Raw genomic sequence first — 20,323 nt, forward strand, 5'->3', positions numbered from 1 at the left:
AACTACTTGCCTTTCTGTAGTATTAATGAGTTCAAAATGTGATACCGATGCAATCTGGAAAAGACTAAAGGGCAGAGCACGGTTTGGGGTGAGCAGGAATGGAGAAAGTGCCAGAAGGTCTTTTTTAGAAACTTTCCATCTATTAATTTAATTTTCTTACTTTGCAATCTGATATATTGTAGATGTGTCACTTGTTTTTTTCCTCGTATTTCTCAAGGGCCGTGGGCAAGTGGCACCATTTCAGGATTTTTGCAAGTGCTTCTGCCAAATTCTACTTTTAGTCTTGACTGGAGTATTATTTCCAACTGCAATAAATTGAAATGAGTGTTGTTATACAGCACTTCCTCAGAGGTATTTGTTGTATTCTGCTTTTCTAGTTGGAAGACATGGCTTTTAGTTATGCTTAGTGTCACAAGCAACATCAATTTAATGGTTTTAACGAATTCCCTCATGGACTTTTTCATCACCAAATCTGACGTTTACAAGTTTGAACATGATGTTCTACATAAGGACAGTCTGCTGGAAGAGGTGGCAATCGGGATGAAGAAAGGCAAATAGAGGTTTTCTTCGAGGTCATGTCTGAGTGATAGTGTTAATGTGTACATGCTTGTAGAAGACTTCAGTTTCTAGTTATAATCAATACTTGACATATTTTTCCCATGATTAAATTAAAGCTGGGAAAGTCAGATTTCCCTTAGGAGAAAACAAGTGGCAAAACAGTTCATTGGTGATCTGCATCTAATCCGAGTAAGTGCTACAATTACCTCTACTCTCATTCATTTATTTGTCCCTATTTCCTCCTGCTGGCCTGCTGCCTAATATTTTTTTGGCTTCCCACCCACATCTGAAAGAGTAGTAGTTCATACATGTAGGTTTGCTATCTTCAGTACTCTACAGGATTCCTTATTAGTAAAGTAAAAGAAAATAGAGTGATGTAACCAGTGTTATAGCTATCTTTACTCTCTGTAATATTTTGCAAACAAACCTATAGATGTGCAACGTTCTTAGGGTTCTTTGCCAGAGCCCTCCTGCCGCAAGGTCACGCAGTAAGCATGTTTCCCTACCAGTACTGAGCATCACTGGAAACTGGGTTCCACCCAGCACAGCTTTAGGGCTCTAAGAATATTTTTTTCTTAGACATTGAGTGGGCAGTTAGTGCCTTCTTTGCCTTAATAAAGGTGGCTTTGTGGCTGCAATTATTTTTATAGGGGCTGGGATCTCATCCTCAGGTGCGCTCCTTATGGGATGTGGGGAGCTGTCTCCTCTACATGCCAGGGCATCGTGGTGAGGCCACAGCTGCTCAAGGCTGCTTTTCTTCCTGCTCCACCTCCCTTAATCGGGCACCACAGCGCTGGCGGTGTGAAGGGCATATTGCTTGGTTCATTAAGGACAGCCTCATGAAAGTGAGAACAGTCATGAACCAAAACAGCTTGAAGAAAGACTTCAGGTAGAAAAGAGTGACTGAGAACTGGAAAGGACTTAAAGAGTATTTGCCAGAAAATTGTAGTCCAAGTTTGTCTCCCACGCAGCACTACTTTGCTCAGGTTCTGAAAGAGCTGCCTTAGAGCTGCAGGTTGGAGCTCCTTGGAGCTCCTTAGAGCTCCTCAGTGTGGGCCAGCCAGTGCTTTCCTGCTTATGTGAGCCAGCTGTAGCCCTATTTCTTTGTGGGAATAGAGGTCTGCAGTCACCCTTCCACTAATCACTTCTACATCCTGAGTCTCTCCCCGTGTGGCTTTATGAAAGATTAACCATTGGAAATAAATGATTCTTTTACTCCTCGCAGCTTGTTTTTTATTTTTCTTAAACCATGGAAATAGTTAAATGGCTTTGAATCTGGGAAATTGGTACATTAAATAAGTTGTCCGTTTTTTTTCATTTTGAAATCAAACTTTATGCACTGCTACTGAGCTATGAAAAACCTTTTAAAATGCCCAAGTAAAGATGCTTATTAGGCAGTTGTTCCCACAGAAAGGAGAAGCCATAAGCATGTTGTCATCTCTGCTACCTTCCTGAGATGGCTGGTTACAGACTTTAAAGATTACATTCACATGCAAAGCAGAAAATTATGGTAGCATTAAATTAAAATTAATAACTCAATCTTTATGACATTAAGTCAGAGGCAGTCTAATGTTATACTGTCTATGAAGCCTATGGTTATTTACAACCCAGATGTTTACAGAAAGCAAACCAGCTTTTTTTTTTTTTTTTTTTTTTTGAAGGAGCTGCTGTTTCCTCATTAAGTCTCCTCCTCGGTGGTGTGTTTGGCTCTTTTAGGCAAACATTGTTTATGACACATCTCAGAACTGATGTTGATTCAGAGTAGAAAAGATAGAAATCGGGAATAGTTTAGTCACAAAAATAAGCAATAGTTCAGGTGTTAAACCACTGATGTGGAAAATTGCTCTGACAGTTGTGATGCTGTTCTATCTTTTAGTAAGAGTTAAGCTATCATTTACTTCAAAAGAGTCAACTGATGTCTTGTTTTCTACCACATGCTAGCCGATACTGTACTGCTTGTGTTAGTGCAAAGACACAAAAATGTCCGTACCATTGTACAAAGTAGGGGCGAGACTTCGTTTAGGACGTTATGTATTGCTGCTGTCACCTTTATTCAAAATAAAATTAATTTAAGCTTGAATAAATGCAGAGAAGGCCACTGAAGTAATTAAGGCAAGGAGAAACTTATCACATGCAAAGAGAGATAAAAGAAGCTGCCCTTTATCCTTTATTCCTTGGTTTCTGTTGTCACTCTATTTTTTTTAATTTTTTTTTAATGTACAGCATCCGAAAGTAAATTTGAAACTGGGCAGCGGGGGTCATTTTAAAACATTTAATTGCTTTGCAACAGTCTCTTTGGAAAAACTTGTTATTGCTAGTACCAAAAATAGTGACAAAATAGTGGCCTGATCATGAAACAGTGGTGTGGCTGAAATTAAGAAAAGGATACTTAACATGGCTCACAATACATGAGATAAATGCGTTGTTTTCCCCTGCAGCAGTAGAACCTCCTTTTCCCTGCTCCCGTTTTCCTTTTTCCCCTTTCCTCAAATGTATGATTTTACTGTAGTCTATCGTAATTATTAACTGAAATAAAGAGCCAGCTGTAAATACATGATTTTTCCTGTGCACTGCTCGTGAAGTTGAATTTGACATGCCAAAGGGTGGTGATGGGAGGGGTCATGAGTGAACAGAAAAATAAAATTTGGCAGAAGGAAATAGAAACCTCTCTCGTGAAAACTTGGGTATTCATGAACATTATAAACCCCATCATCTTGACGAGCCCACTCACAGTGCCAAAAATGGCAGCACGAGGAGAAATGTATCCAAGAGTAAGCATCAGATGTGAGGCTATGTGATGTCATAGCATCATTATGTCACTCAATGCCAATTGATTTCTAGGGCTGATTGCAAGCAATCATTAATCACTTTGTATTGAGCAGCATGCCAGCTCCATTGCATCTGGGGCAAATACAAGTGTCACCTATTTAGCCAACATCCTGCTCTCAGCACTTTCATACTTCATCTTTCTAGCAGTTTGGTTTAGTTTGAGATGCAACAAGAGGTGGTTTTTTTTCGTATTTGTTTGTTTTCCTCTGTGTGTATCTTATTTTTTCCTAGGAATTTAGATTGGTGAAAAGTTTAGCTTACTTGCAAGCTCAGTGTTCCCTTCTTATACTGACAGTAGTATGCCACTGAACAACAAGGAATGTCTGAGGTAGAATTAATGGAGCTGCTGTAAGAATATTGAAAGTTTCAGAAAGATGATACACTGTGTTCTGTGTGCGTTAGAGAGAAAAGTGAAATAATATGAGGAGTGTTTATTTTTTGCACATCTGTAAAACTAACTAAATAAATTGTTGTTTCAATTGAGATGTATACTCTGATTTTGGAAACATTTATTCTCTCTTTCTGTAACTTTCAGCATTAGAATAGTCTCACAGGGCTCAGGGATTCATTTACTATACATGGCTAATATTGAGCAAGAGCATTACTATCAGATCCAAAATGTATTGGGAAATGAGAACTAACAGACATCACATTAACTATAGAAGCTGGCCTATGCTGTTAAAACAGTGTTTACACTCTATCCTTTTCTAGTTTAGAAACAGACATATTAAACATGATAAATCCCACTATACCTTACAATTATGAAAAATTTACTTTCACCCTTCCCTATGTGCCTGACAGTCATGAAAAGTTACTCAGACATGTTGCATCAAATTGGAATATTTTAAAATATGAATGTTGCTCAATACCTGGGGTCCAGACAGTCAAAGTAATTGGTAGCAAAACGGTGCGTTCCTATGAGATTATGAAATATTTTTGCTTTCTGTAATCATCCTTCTCTAAGGATTGTATTAATTCGTTTGAAATCTTTTCATAATCTCTGCAGGTTCCATTATTTATTTTATCAGTAACTTCAGCCATGATGATGTGCTGTCAATCATTCATTGCCAAAAGATGAGTGAATTTCATAAAATATTCTGTTGGTGTTGCCCCACAGCTGAGGAGGAATTTACCTGTGCCTTGGTGTTACAAACAGGACATCACTCACTAATAAACTGGGTCACCTCTTGTATAAACACCAGCTTAAGAAAGTGTTTCTGTAACACAGGAGAATGTATAGCTAAAGCTGACTTGTCATCCTGATGTCTTCTTACAGTGGCCTAAACAATAATAATTGATTAAAACATAAATTACAGATATTACATACTTAATTTTTTATGGTACATAATTAGATAATTATCAAAAAAACTTTTTACACATGTTTTCCTTAATTAACTTTAAATGTCATTAGCAGTGAGCTTTGCTTGATCAAAGACAGATAAGTTGTAGCAAGATTCTCAGAAATAGCACGCCATTTACTAATTATATTATTGATTTTTATGGTCTGAAAAATCCTAATTATATGTGATACAAACTGGACCTAGCTGAGCCTGCTGGGGGTACTTTGAACATGAGCAGTTCCTGGCAGTTCTGAGCATCTTGCTTGCATAAATCACTTCTGGGCCTGATTGCGCATCTGTTTTCAAAGGTGATGTTGTAATGGACTTTGAAATCCAAAAAAGTGCATTCTGTGTGGCTCCACATGAAAGAGGAAAGAGATTTGGGATTTTTTACTCCTGATTTTAATCATTCTGAAAAGATTTTAGATCTGTAGGCGGATACATTTGAACAGTCGAAGTAATATGGCATAGTTGATTTTAATTAGTAGGCCAACCTAGTACAGAATTTCCCATAGCTCCCAATAACTTTTTTCTTTCTTTTTTTTTAAATGAGTTTTTATTACTTTCTTCAAAGTTAGTCATAGATTCAGACCTTCAAAATTTTAATTTCTTATGAAGGCAAAAAAAAAAAAGTCACCAGGTGAATATTTGATTAGAACAAATACTGGTCTGAGAAGCAGGAGCAACCTCAGATGTAAGCACAGTGTTTCACAGAAAAGTGAAAAGGATTTTAGATCAGTGACAGAATTATGAAATGTTACTGCTACCCTTAATTGCTTATACTTAACAACATGAAAAAGCTAGTTTTTAAAGTATGTGTCTGTGTATGTAATTAGCCCATTCAGTTGCATGAAATTTCAATTTACTCTTAACTCATGATAATAAGGTGATATGTTACTAGTAAATATTTTCTTTAAATTGTGAAGTGTGAACATCTATTAGAACTGAAGTGATCTCCATATTTCTGGCTGGCCTTTTTGTGCCTGTTTTCACTGGGATTCAATGAAGAGGATTTAGTGACCAAATTTTCCGAGGAGGAGCCTGCAGACAATTAGAACACTCTGTCAATATTTTTTTTAAGTGACTGGAAAAAAAAAAAAAAAAAAAAAAAGGTTGCTATTGTTTTTGTTTGTTTGTTTGTTTGTTTTTTAACTCAACTTCCAATTTTCAAACCATCTTTAATGTAATTCTGGGAGCTCTGACTGCTCTGCTTCCCACCTACTCATTCATACTCCCACCTGATGTTTGACTTGGTTTGCAAATCAAAATACTGAAACAGTCTGAAAAATGAGTGATTGGCCTGGTGGGTGGGCTTCCAGTTCAGACAAACAAACGAACGAGCAAAACCCATCACATCTCCATATCTCATTTCTTTCTGTCGTCTGCTTTGGCATACAGTGAGGGGGTTTTATTCCTCTGTATGCCACACTGGAGAGCTCCAGTTATTTTCAATAACTAAAATCAAGTTAACCATTATGTTGTGCATGTATATAAACTTTTATTTTATGAATGACAGTCAGTAATGGGAGGCAGGGAGGAAGAACTTACTCCAGTTTCCTAGGGGAAAGACTGAGGCAAACACAAGTCAGAGGGTATACGTGGCCCTGAGTTAACAGTGTGCTTGCTTCTTCTGGGGTAAATGATGGATCACTGCTTCATTGTCTTCTCCTTTACCCATCAACACCTGGTATACCTGGAGTCCCTGCAGACACTAAAACTTGGAGCTAAGAGCCTAGAGACTGAACACGTTCCTTTGGAGACAGACTTGCTGCAGTTTAAACAGAGATGCGATTGCATGAAGTGAGTTTTTCGAAGGGGAAGTGGCAATTGGCCGCTGGTCTTGGGAAGAAATCTGCATATAATTTTAAATGAGGTTATTCATAAGGAGTGTTGGATAAAAGTGTGTAAGATAACAAGACCTAGAAGATGATGAGAAGCTCAGAAAAATGTCTGAGGATTGAAATGGGAATCATAGCATTTACATGAAGAAATGGTGCTGCTGGAAGAAAGTAGATGGTGAAAAATCTGTGGTGAGCTTGGAAGACCTTCATTCATGCTGTGCTTTGGAAAGAAGACCAAGATTAGCTCATGCTTACAAATTTAAGATTTCCACAAGTTTGGTGCTATAACAAAACGAGAGAATCTAAACTTATGCTTTCTTTAACGTGCTGAAGCTTGTTTCAGAAAGATACTGAAGAGCAAGACGGAGAACACACTTCAGTCTCCTGCCAGCCAATAGTTTGTATGCCTGGTTTGAAGAGAAATTCTGTTTGGTTTTGTTTAGCAGGATACATGTAAGTGATACTTGCTCAGATAATCAGCACTGGGAGTAAGCTGTATTAAGTTTACATTACAAAAAGTTCAAAAATGTCTAAGCAATTTTTAAGATTCAATTTTTGTTCCTCTGCACAGGGGTTAATAAAGCACTCACAGGGAAGTGTTCTCCTCGACCGAATGAGTGCTGTGCATCTGAGAGCAAGCCACAGAGAGGGCTCAGTAAGAGGACATAGCAGATGGTACATGTATGATGTTGTTGAAGCACAAATACAGAGAGAAAACTGTACTTGTCTTAACTTGTGGAATAAAAGCTTAATTAGTATGGTGATAAAATGATAGAGGTTAAGCCCTAAAATAAGCCCATAAATTCTCTTTTATAATTTTCTTCTTATTTAAATAAGTTTTCAGTGCCAAATTTAGGAGGAGGGGGAAGAGGAAGCAGAGCTAGTTCCATGCACCAGTTATTCAGATCTGTTTTTGTCCACAGTGATTTTTCTGGCTGCTGTTCTTCTGCCAGAAAGAAAATACTATCTCTAACCTGAGTAACTCCAGTACCATCTGTATCTGATGACTGGGCGGTAGATCCAAATTCTCTCCAGGTACAAATTGGCACAGTGAACTCCGTGGATTTCAGCCATTTATACCAGTAGAGACTTTGGTCCCGACATTTTCTTTGCCTAAAATATTCCTCTGCAGCCCCTCAGTTCTTTGTGGGTTTTCTCTGCCTGATGTATTAATGAATGTTTCTCTCTCAGTTTCATGACAGATATTTTGCACAGTGCCCTGTTACTGTAAGCCAGGTGCTCTTATCCTTAATGAACAATTTCCTGGAAAAAAAAAAAAAAGGAAAAGAAATAAACAATAGATAAAGTAGGTCATGGAGACAGCAGAGTCAAGAGCTTTGCATAGTGATGTAAAATTAAATAAGACTGGGGTCATGTTCTCATTTATCTCTCCAGTTATTGCTCTAACAGTCAGTGTCTTGGAACATCTCTTAAAAATTGTATGATGGTTCCTGGAAAGGTAGGGATATTCTGGGAGACTGTCTGGATCTGCTGGGGGTTTTGACCACTCCCTCTTCTCCTCTCTGCTCTGCACAGAGCAAAAAACAGGCCAAGAAGTTTCAGACTTGGATATTGTGACAGAGAGCATTTGCAGATGCTGCTGTTGCCTGTCTCAGCCTGTGGAGACACATTGTAGTGAAGGTGCAGTTGGGAACTGCTGTGTAACTGAATGAAGACTGTTCACGGTGCCCATCTGGTTATAGTGCTTAAGGTCTACAGTCAGCTGTGGGGGGTCAAGAGATGCAAGTCTAAGTCTAGATTGCAGGGGTCTTTTGCTTCCTGGAGTGCCTCTGAGCACAAGACAGCTCCTTCCTGGTTCACAGCACAACCAAGGCATGGAGGGACATGGTGTACATCTCACGTGGAGTCAGGACTTTGCAAGGGAATAAACCTGACTACTCGTTTTAATATGCATCTTGAGCTTTTTGGGAGATTAGCTTTAGCACTCTCAGTAGGTGCCTTGTTAACACCTGAGCAGCTGCAGGATGGTTACACAGCAGTAACTGCAGCATGCCCCCTCGAAGCAATGACCAACGGTAACTGCAAAGACCTCGTTCACGCACCATGACTTTCCCCACAGCATCAGCATCCTGCCCTAGAGAAGGGCAGATCTGCTCAGCCTATTTTCCATGTTGGATGCGTAAACCTAAGAGCTTATAGCCATTTCTGGGCACCAGAAGTAACCAGCCTGTTCTCAGGTAGACAGAGATGTGCATGCTCTGAAAAGGAGATAAATTACATGGGCTCCTAACTTCAGGCTTTTACCTTCAACATGATTGAACCAAATACCATTCCTCCAGTATTGATAGTGTTCCAGATATGCCCTGTAAGACGCGCAGAAAAGCACAAAGGATTATTGCAGCTTCTGAGGAAACCTCTCATATTTCAAGTAAAATTGGCAGTTTTTAAGTGGCCACTCTAATTCTTAAGCCATTAGAAATCTAAAAATTGATTTAACATTTATCTTATGTTTAGCAGACTTTGATAGAAAAAGTTATATTCTCTGTGGGCCAGTCAATGGTTTTAATAGCTATGAAGTTAAAAAACTTTAGATTAAGATTTCAAGAGGCTCAGAGGAAAATTGAATGCAGGAAGAGAACATCTGAGTGCTGTTGTAACAGAGAATGCCACGGAGGATAAAGCACTGGGAAAACTCCGGAGAACAGATGAAGATATATGCTATTGGACCAGTGGGGTTAGTAAAGGTATAGATGAAGAGGAGACAAGCATTACTTCCTTACTGTCTTATGAAGAAACTGAAGATAAAAAGCTTTGCCCTGCCTGCAGCATTTCTTGAAAATACATGTTTAGATTCAATGTTCATTTTCTGTCTGTGTTTGGTTTCATTTTATTTGGGCTGCTACCTTCAAAGTTCAAGGCTTTCACCAACTTTAAAGCCAGATTGGAAAAACTGAATCTGGATTCTCAGTGCATCTCCAAGGCTTGCAAATCAGCCTTCTCCCATAAATATCACACTGTTTCTGGAAAAGAAGAGATGAGTCTTTAAATGAAATATGAGATGTAGCATTGGGATGTGATAGTATTGCTGTAGATCAACAGCCATCAATCTGCGTTACTTAATTTGTCCCTGGCTCAGCTGTTCACTGTACTTGGGACTTTTTTGCTGTTTGTTTCATTTTATTTTCCTCTGAGATAAATGAAGACACAAAGAAGAGGCCAATTGCTCTTGACAAATTGAAGTAATTTTTTAAAATACAACCGCAAAGGATATTCTAGATTTCCAAGCCACTTTTTTTCTTACTTTCACAACACTTTCACAAAATCATACTTAATTTATTCCACTGCATATATGTTACACATCCTTATACTTTATTTCTTGTTACTCCTATTTTCATACCAACTTCTCATGTGTTCTTTAAATGCTCTAAGAAAATTCTGTTGGAAGAAGTGTTTTTTTTAGAGAAACACTTAAAATCCTCATCATATTATTCCTCATCTGGGCATGCATATAATGCTTAGATGGCTGCGTGTTCTGGGGTACGAGGCACGAGGCTTTTGTTGCTGTAACTGTGTAAGGAAGCTTGTGTTGTAATTGTCTGGCATCTTGAACAGGGATGGAGTGGGTGGCTAAACGTAAGCAAGCTCACCGGAGTTCTCAGGAGAGAGCTGTTCGCTGTGTGGCAGCTCACTTTCCTCTTTCTCTTCTGAGGTAACATATGTGAAGGAATACCTGAAATATGCATGGGATAGTGAATATAAATACAGTGTTAAATCAGTAGAGAATGCGACTCCCCCATAGGATTTCAGCAGCTTTAAATTTCGCTCTGCAAAAAGATGAGGCTGTGTATGGGGAGCACTGCAACAAGGGCTGGCTTCCCCAGCAGTCAGACAGCGAGGTGGGGGGTAGGAGGGCTTGGAAGACAGGTATGGAAAGGGGCCTTTTCTGACTTTTGTTTACCATATTTTAACTGAGGAGGCCCAGAGATGACCACCCCAGGATTTTTTACCTTGCAGAAGGTCTTCTCCTGTTGAAATACTGCAGGATATTTGCCTTCAAAGTCTGCCAGTTTGCTTTTGGCACTAAGAGCCAGTAGATCGTCAGCCATCTCCCTGTGCTGTCTGACAGGCAGGGCTTGGACAGGGCTTGGGCTCTAAAGGGACCCTAACGTTTCAGTGGTCCTGGGTTTGCAGTAATAACTTAAAGGGCCAAATGTTCAAGGGCTGGCTTCCAATTTGACACTGGTAGTGGAGTACAAGTACACAATTATGGGCAGAAAATCACAGATAATTTTTTTCCTTGCTGACCTTTCTGAAAAGAAGCCAGCAATTATCTGGATTTGGGCACTATTTCAGCAATGTTTTTAGGTGTTGTTAATATAATATTTTCCTTGTATTTCTGCTGGACTATTGATTAACTATCCAATGATTTAAGAAAAAAAGTTTAGTGTTTTCCTGAGTAAAAGCTTTGTGGATTGGTGTGTGTGCTTTGCACGAGTGCGCACGTATATCACGTGTATTGAATTTGTGTAAGTACTGATGAATTTCTATTTTTCTTTGCATGTTGATGTTGATCTCATACAGCAGATGGATAATGCCAACTGTGTACGTACCTTATCACTTCGGTATCTGCTCGCTTTTTCATTTGTAGTATGCTCATTCTTCAAGCACCTGGAAGGTTGGTCAGTTCTCTTCCTTTGACTTTTCTGTGGATAATCAGACTTTGAGAGTACATAAGCCCTACATTTCACCCCAAGTTTCTAAGCCTGGTGTTCGATATCGGTTAGGTGCCTCTGAGGGCACAGAGCCTGCAGGAAATGCTGGGCGCGGAACGTAGGAGAAATTTGAGCTACCCCAGCCCAGCCTACTTTGCTAACCCAGTGTCACGCCTGAAGTCTTCACCAGGATGATTTACACTCAGGTCCTCTGAGTCCTAGATGCATACTCCAGCCTTTGCCTTTACAAACATATTTCATCAGCCATAACTAAACTAATTGCCTAAATTGCTTGCCTAGTGGCATGTCTGTGTTGTACTTTGACCCATTTTTCCTCTGAGAGCACTGAAGGAACACTCCTGAGCTTCCAAAAATAACATTTGATAGATCGAGAAGAGCTTACTTCATTATTCATTCCTGCTTTACTCTCTAGCCAAGCTCCCAATGACTCCAGTGGAAGCCAGCTTAGGAGTGCTTAGCACTGAAGCAAACCTTCAGACTTCGTAAGAAGTCTACGTAAATAATCACAGAATTGTAGAATACCATGCTGCTATCACAGAATCGTAGAGTATCCAAGTTGGATTGGAAGGGACCCTCAAGGATCATTAAGTCCAACTCCTGGGTCCCCAAAGGACGCCCCCCAAAAAAAAAATTAAAAAAAAAATAATCAGTTCATGTGTCTGAGAGCATTGTCCAAATGCTTCTTGAACTCCCACAGGCTCGGTGCTGTGACCACCGCACTGGGGAGCCTGTGCTAGCGCCCGACCACCTCTTGGGGAAGAACCTTTTCCTGATATCCAGCCTGAAATGCCCCTGTTGCAGCTTCAAGCCATTCCCTCGGGTCCTATTGCTGGTCACCAGAGAGAACAGAGCAGCACCTGCCTTTCTGCTCCACTGTATTATATTTTAAAGCTTAGAAATTCAATGCAACTTATGAGATCTGTATTCTCAGTTGATATTAAGATCAGCCCCCTACCCAGTTTTGGAAAACTGAGCAACTGTGATTCAAGGAATATAAGGGAGAGTCCTCAGGGCACTCTAGCAGGCAGGAGCCTGGTGTGTTTATCCAGTCTTTAAGACTCTAAGTTACGTCTTGGGACACAGGACTGGTTCCTTTAGTGGTACTGAGCAGCACTTCCTCACAGTGTGATTGATGTGGCAGAGGGAGGTGTCACTAAGGTTAAGCAAACAGGACTCAGGTTGCAACTTTTCAAACTTTCCCTTGATAACTTCCCCATAAACTGCAAAAACCTCCAAATCGTACTTTCATTGATGTTAATTATAGGAAATGTCATATCTTTGTTCAATTTGTTTCAGTCCAAGCATCCACTGAAACTTCCGCCGTGAACTTTGGCTGAGCAGCACAGGAGTGTGGTTAACTTTCACAGAGAGGAAAGAATAGTTTTATGCTGAAAAGTTATGGTTCCTGCTTACATTTATCATCTTTACCCATATGGCTAAAAGGACAAAGTTGTGACAAGCTAGTCTCCATAGCAGGAATTTAAGTGCAAGGTAAGAAAGATGCCAATTTTTTATGTCCTGTCAGTCTTTTCCTAGCTTGTGCCACTGCTGGAACTGGACTCATGGAAGGAGTGTGTGAGCATGTCCTGAGCAGCGAGCCTTCACAGGAGGCTGTGAAGGAAACTGCTGAGAGGCAGAAGCGGTTGTGCTGCCCCCGCTAGCTCTGTTTCTCCTCTTGTCAGTGTCACCTCCAGGTGACAGGAAGCTTGTGTTGGAAAATGGTATCGGGGATATCTGCAAATAGCACCGACTTCTGTATCTGCTGGAGGGATTCCCTGCTGTTGGACTGCCTGCTTGAAACCTTAAAGGGGGCAGTGCCGAAGCAGAACGTGGAAGAGCTGAGTATATGGCTGACAGCGTGGCTTTCATAGCACAAATTATAGACCAGATGTTTTGCGCTGCATTTAAGGGATAACCACTTGCTCTTCATATAATGACTCCTAGAGGCTTAAACAGACCCTGTTAACAGAAATACATGCATCATCATTTGTTAACCAAGGCGGATTCTTGTCTGATGTCTTCCTGTATTAATCACATAAGGTGTCAGTAGAAGGAACACAGCAACCCAGCGGATAGTCTGGTGTTTCTGCCAGTTCAGCCACTTGAATTTCTCTGCACTTAGATGAGGAGAAGAATCACGTTCAGTGCTTTCATATTCAGTACCTGATCCTTCCTGCAAGTGTTTATCTACTTAAAGCAGCTTTAAATTGTCACTGAAAACAAAACAAGAACACAGTCTGTCTTCGGCAATATTTCCGTTGGTGATGGCAATGATTTTTAGAGGTGACTACTGATTCTGAGTGGCTTAGTTCTTGACCTTCAGGATTAAAGCAACCGGTTTCCTAGCGTGCATTCTGAGCACTGCCTATTATTCGGCCCTTACATGGTATCTCAAGTTATTAATCACAAGTGGAGGCATCCAAAAATTCCTGATCAGTTTTGAAACTCATGGCCTCATTTAGCTTTCATAACAGCTTGTTTCTAACAAAATCTGATGTAGAGCCAAACGAAGAGTGTGTTTAAATGATCCCTTGCCTAAACTATCATGAAAATTTCAGATGGGATGAGAAGGAGGAATGCCACAGAGGGCAGCTTGTTGGAAGCTTGCTACTACTTAGAGACTAAAATAGTGTAATCAGCAAACACTCAGTCACTTTAATGCTTCTTCAGTGAAATCCAACTTTTTGTTCTCTGCCTTAACTATTCTCTTGTATTTTCCATAATTGTTCACATAAAAATACTAAAATACATTTTAATTTTGATACACCTAGATTTTCTTATGTGGTGGAAATCATAATTAAGAACAAAATTAGCAAAACTCTTGCTAAATGTAATACACTTATGAAGAATCATCATGGCTTTGTAGAGGCTTCATAAATTATTAAAGTTATTTGAAGTAAACATGGATCAGGAATATTGAGGTAGGTTTCCAGAAGGATTTTGCAAGGTCCCTTATCAAACGTTTTGAAAGAAATGGAACTGCTGTGTTGGGATATGGCAAAAGAAAAAGTCTATGTGCAAATAAAATGTTGTTTATATGATTGGAAATGATAGGAAGCAAAGTCTGGGAGTCATTGATTGCTAACAGAGGACCAAGGAGCTGTCAAATGAAACTGAGGTGGCAGGCAGAAAAACAAGGAAGTATTTCATAACAGTACATGGCTAAGATCTGAGACTTGTCAGAAGATGTTGTTGACATTAACATTTAAATTTAGTGGATTGAAATTTACATTTTACCAGATCAAAATGATTAGACAAATTATTGGAAGAGAATCCGTGAAAGGTTATTAAACACAAAGATACCACTTGTGGCTGAAGAAGTCACAAAGCTGCAAATTGCAGGAAACTAGAAGAGTATAAAAGGGAAGTATTTCTGTCTGGTTTCTGCCTTCTTTACCCTTTGCTAAACATTTACAATTGGCTGAAAGCAGGACAGTGGTCTTTGGCCTGATAAAGCACGGTTATTTTATGATATGCAAGTATTTACAATTGTTTATCTCATTCTGTCTTAATTTGTTTCCGTTCCCCCAAACACTTTCTTTGACTACTTTTGTTGTTGTTGTTTTTTCTTTTCTTTTTCTTTTATTGATTGCTCACAGTGCCAAGCAACTTCTGAAGAGCTTTATTCTGCTATCCTGTTAATATGATGTGTGTCTTCCTGTGCTGGTAGTCTGCAAAAATAGGATCTATTTGGAATTTTTAGCACTTTGAGGTAAGACTTTTTAAAATGACTCCATTAAATTCATTGCATGGAAGCTTGTGGGAAAAATTCAGGCTAGCTTAGCTGACTGCATAGACGTTTAATGCAGTTAAATGGCATTTAATCATCTAAAGAATGATCTTCAAAAGTATATAAGAATTTAAGAGTACCGAATGCTACTGAAAAACACTTCTGTAAATATTTTCCTTGATTACAGCTGGACACCAAATACTTCTTTTGCCTCATTCAGAAATTCTTTTTGTCCCAAATTGAGACAAAAACATTCAATTTACAACTTCCTCGTGGAATGGAAATTCGGTTTGAATTTAAAGTGCAAGTCATGTTATGAAATATTTTATGACAGAAATGTCAAAATGAAGTGTTTCATTATTATTGCTCCTGAACAGGAAATTCTCTATTGGTCATATTTAGTTAAAATTTCTAGTCTGACAGCCAAGGAAGCAAAGGAGAAACTTAATCTGTATTTTTTATTTCATTTTTCTCTCACCTACTTAAAATACAGTAGTCCTCTTTTACAAGACTGTTACCAAAGCCAGGTCCTCATCACATAGAAAAAGCCTCAGAGAATGTTTGTTTTACCTAGCAAGGATTCTTTGGAGTTGTATTTTCTTTGCATCTTGTTCACTATCCTATGAGGCACTGGCATCCTCTGCTTGTTTTACAAATGAGTGTAACAGCCTGTTTTGTCCACATTCTTATGCACTTCATGCAATTTAAATGATCATCTGCATCTTCCAGTCTCTGCGAACCCAGCACAGTTTGCTCAGCAAAGGTTTTTGTAAAATGAATCCATGGACAAATAAATCACAGACTTGCTACCTACTATTTTTTCTATAGCTATGATTAGTGGGTTAACAGTGAGAATGTGTTTCCTTTCTTTTGTGATGGAACCAGTGAGCTATATCAGTATTAGAGCTGTGGTACTGACATTCATTCCAACAGAAGCAAGGCAAGTGAAAATGGCTTAATGAGTTATCAGATACCCATCTTAATCTGTTACAATTAACAGACGCTGAGACACTTGTGAAAAATCACCAGATTATATTTTGGATGTAAACACCCCCCTTTCTTGCCAAATTGTACCTAAATGGACTTCTTTCACTCCTGAAAATAATAAGCAGGCCTGGAGAGACAAAAAGTTAGAGTCCATTTAGGGACTGCACAGAAGACCTTCATGTCATTTATTTTCTTGTTAAACTCAAAAGGCTGCCTGTCCTCAAGAGAGCGGCAGTGGCTGAGCCTGGAAATGTTTGGCTATATCTTTAATGAAGTTACAGACATTGTCCCCCTGCAATACTGATGCTGCCTCCTCGGGGAATACATTCCAAACTTTAAATGCAGTGCAGGAATGTAGTATCTATTACACTGAACAATAAAAGCTGAAACAAAATCATATTACGTGTCATTACTGGATTCTTTTTTGATGTTGGTTTTTAATATATGTGTTCCTATTTTTAGAGTTTTATTCTGAATCTTGTAATAGTAACCATTCCATTTTGGTATAAGGTCTTTTCTATTAACAGTGATCAAAGTGAAATATTTCATTTGAGTTAGAAAAAGAGACACTTGAGATAAATGAGGTTCTGCTGTATTTGGAGAGCTGGATGTTTCTGATATATGATCTGACTTACAAGGTTAGAAAATTCATTGCACAAAGCAGTTCATTTATAAACAGATAATAAAATAACATTAACATTAAAAGTTTGGAATACAATTTTGATCCTCTTTCAAAGACATTCTAAACAAATACCATGAGTGCTAATGAGGCTTATAAATAATAACTCTTTAGGTGTTTGTTTGGTTTCAAAACTAAACTGTTACATTGTTTTCTTAAGAACAAATTAAGATATTTGGGAATTACAGAATTCAAATACAGAGCTGCTTTATTTCAATAAGGAAAAGCTCACTTTCTGTTTGTAGAAGGCAGGCTGCTTTTCTTCCTTTAATTAATTTAGGGATAAGCTGAGGCTCTTGATGTTCTCAAGAAGTTACCAAACTGAATACAGAACTCTTTTGATTTAAAAACCCAGTCTCTTAAGGACCGCATTTCCTTAAGCAGTTTTACCTTTGACCATTTCTGTTGACTGGACGCCCTTTCCTCCAGTCCTATTTGTTCAGTATTGCCATGTATCAAAAGTGTAGAGAATGAACAAAGGAAGAAAATTGCAACCTATAAATACAGTGCTCAGTAGAACTTGTCCTCTGTAATTTGGTGTTATTCAAATCGTAGCTAATGTAGTATGGTAAAGGCAGCTTTTTGAAGATAATTTTGAAGATATTTTTGAAGATGATTGTGTTAAAACCATCATTTTGTTGAGCCTAATACTTGATAGTTCACATCTGTTAGTACATCTCATATTAAAAGAAAGTTCTGTTGTACTTTCAAATAAGTTCTAAGATCTTGGGTTCTGAGCATTAGGTTTTTGGACTTTTGTCCCATGAGTACCTGCAAGTTGGGCGTTCAAGACACTTCTCCATGGAGAAATAGCGTCCAGGACACGTGTAGTGAACATCTCTTCAATGAACAGAAGTATAGCTCTTGTCTTTTCCTTGTCAGCCCTCTTAATTTCTGGAGTAAGCTTTGGCACTGGTGTTGTGAGGCTTTGAAACAGCCTGCAGGTAGAGAACAGTCACTCATAGACTTAATTCATTTCATTAAGAACATTAAATCATGTTAATTAACATTAATATAACTTACATGGCTTAAGACCTGTCTTTGGGTTTAGCAGAACTCTAAGAATAATTTCAAAGCTGAGCTATTACTCCCATTGGGAACTTGACTTCGAATCTGCTAACAGCAATACGTGTCCTTGAACTAGCTTAGAAGGCTTTGAATCAGGAGGTAATTTCAGATCAGCTTTCCTGGCTATCCCTCTGCTGTTCTTTCTGCTTTGTGATGACTTCTTTATACTGGGCTGTATATAAGTGCCATGCAGAGTAAAGCCCTTAACATTCCTTTTGCTGCTCTGGACTACGAGGCAATGAGCCATGTGTTTTTTAGATGATGATATGAAGATTCAACCTATTTTTAGGGCAATCTTGTTGCCAGGAGTAAGACTAATTTATAGGACTTTTGATTTGAGCATTGGATTATATGACGATGTAAATGTCTGAAATGGATATTTGAAAATATTTTTACTGCCTTAACTTTTAATAGATTAATATCAGTTAATCTGCTAAATACAGTTATATTTATAAGCAGGTTCTTATTTCTCATCTATTTTGTTTTTGACTGATGACATAGAGCAGCTCTAGGCAAACACCATACTTTGGTTTCAAAACCCCAAATGAGTAATAAGAAGGTTTTACTCGGTATATTTAATAGGTGAACTGTAAGATGATGAAGAGACTGCACCTGATGAGTTTTATAGAATCTATTTCTAGCTTCAACACAAATATTTTTATTTCACGTTTAGTGTTTTGCATAATGTGACCCAATACATTGACCTCTGTCATTCTAAATGATTCTTCTATCTAAGAGTTGAAAAGTGAATTGATTTTCCATCAGTCATATAATAAGTGTACATGTATGTCTGAGATCAAGCGTACTATATTGACACATGTAAACCCTCACTTAAATAAATCAAAGGGGTATTTGGGTGTTGTTCCATTTGCCTATAGGCTGATGAGAGAACAGTCTGTTTTAATACCTGTGGTATTTATTTTGTTAGTACAGATAGGCAGCCATAAAATAGCATAAAAAAAGCATCAGAAATGTTCTGTGGAAGAATCATTGGTGCTATCAACACCTTGCACCAAACTGCACAGTATTTGGATATGCACAAGAACAAAGATGAAAAGGCCTAGGAGGATGTTTTTTTTTTTTTTTTTTTTTCAATATTCTCTGTAATGAATATGCTTTCTTTCCTTTATTTAGGTACAACAATGGTGGCCCATGTGCTTTTCTGGTGGATTCTGAAAGGGCTTTTTCTGTCTTTTCTGCTCACAACTACTCTGTCCCTAAACCCAGATGATCCAAATGTTTGTAGTCATTGGGAAAGGTAATGTAAAACATGCCTTTTTTTTTTTGACTAGCCATTTCAGATGCATATGTTTAAAAGGGGCAAAGTAAGAGCCATCATAAAAGGCAAAATAAGTGCTAAATACTGTTCTGATTCACAAAAGAACGTGGATCTGCATGAAAGACATGGCGTGCCTGAGTTCCTTTGTGTATTTGCACCGTCCTAAAAGAACTGGTTCAAAATCTAGAGTTATAGATCAAACAATGCTGTAATACCTGTCCACTTCGTTGTACTTTGGAAAGCTCCTCCATAGTTTCAGCAACAGGACTGCACAGACATTTTTCATTTACCTTGGAGAGACATAGAGAAACAGTGTCCTTGTTCTGTCTTGCTTTTTTTCTGGTTGTTGTTGAGCAAGACTGCTGGGGCTTTGGACTAAGTTTTAAGCCCTTCCTGGTGCAACATGCAGGCTTATGCAGTATGCCCTGAACTTTGTGGCTTTATCTGCCAAATTCATGCCAGCATCAAAGAGTAGCTTCATGAAAGCACTGAGAATTAAAGGGCCTGGTAATTCTGTTCTCTCTATTGTTAGTGTCCTAGTCCTAAAAGTGGATCTGTGCGAGACAGTTCTTACAAGTACTTAGAAAGCCACTGGCTTTGATAGGGTTGACATTCACGCAGGGTCTGTTTGCAGAGGCTGAAGTTGCTGTACTCTTAAGTTCAACTTGCTAAATTTGCTATTCTATTCTGTGGTTTGGTTCCATGAATTACTGGACACTTTAGCAAAATAACCCCCTTAATGAGTAAATATGGAAACATACTTTAATGGCACTGTCTTTTGATTTTAGAAGCCTTAACAAGAGAATTAACTGTTTGTAGGTAGCGCAGCTGCAAAGCAAAGACTATAGATGTTCAGGAATAGGATTTTTCAGTCTGTGTTTTGAGGTGAAGTGCATTCAGAGCACAAGAATAAAATATTGATTTTGTCTGAAGAAAGTCAGCAACCTAGAGACCCAATCAAGGAGAAACAAAAATTAAATACCAAAATTGATTGGTTGTACTGACCAAGATGACTTTGTTACTTAGATGTTAATAAATCAAAGGGAAAAGACTGTTAGAGCAATAGTGGGATAACAAACAGGATCATAAAATAATAATCAAGATTTGTGAGTGTTGCTGTTTAACATTAATAATGAACAATGTAAGTATTTTACATTTTGGCATTAGTATTAGTGGGAAAAAAAAGCATTATTGTTTTAAAAAAAAACACAACAAATTGTGACAGAGGACAAAAGCAACATCTAGTAGGATCTTGGCTTGTCTAGAAGGGACATGACAAGCAGGGCAGTAACAGCCCAATATTCGATTTCAAGCCAAT

General features: G+C 38.5%; 1 protein-coding gene across 6 annotated transcripts in view; it reads left to right on the forward strand.

Annotated features, from left to right (window-relative positions):
- The window catches only part of MEGF11 (multiple EGF like domains 11), a 280,329-nt gene that overhangs the window by 68,734 nt on the left and 191,272 nt on the right, over positions 1 to 20,323 (forward strand). For all 6 annotated transcript variants that reach the window (XM_068696388.1, XM_068696389.1, XM_068696391.1 and 3 more), the window contains 3 exons: positions 12,559 to 12,753; positions 14,862 to 14,974; positions 18,861 to 18,984. In XM_068696388.1, the coding sequence (XP_068552489.1) occupies positions 18,869 to 18,984 (116 nt within the window). In that variant the 5' untranslated portion in view covers positions 12,559 to 12,753; positions 14,862 to 14,974; positions 18,861 to 18,868. The remainder of the gene's footprint in view (positions 1 to 12,558; positions 12,754 to 14,861; positions 14,975 to 18,860; positions 18,985 to 20,323) is intronic.

The sequence above is a fragment of the Anas acuta genome, chromosome 12 (assembly GCF_963932015.1).
Source record: "Anas acuta chromosome 12, bAnaAcu1.1, whole genome shotgun sequence".
Classification (NCBI taxonomy): domain Eukaryota; kingdom Metazoa; phylum Chordata; class Aves; order Anseriformes; family Anatidae; genus Anas; species Anas acuta.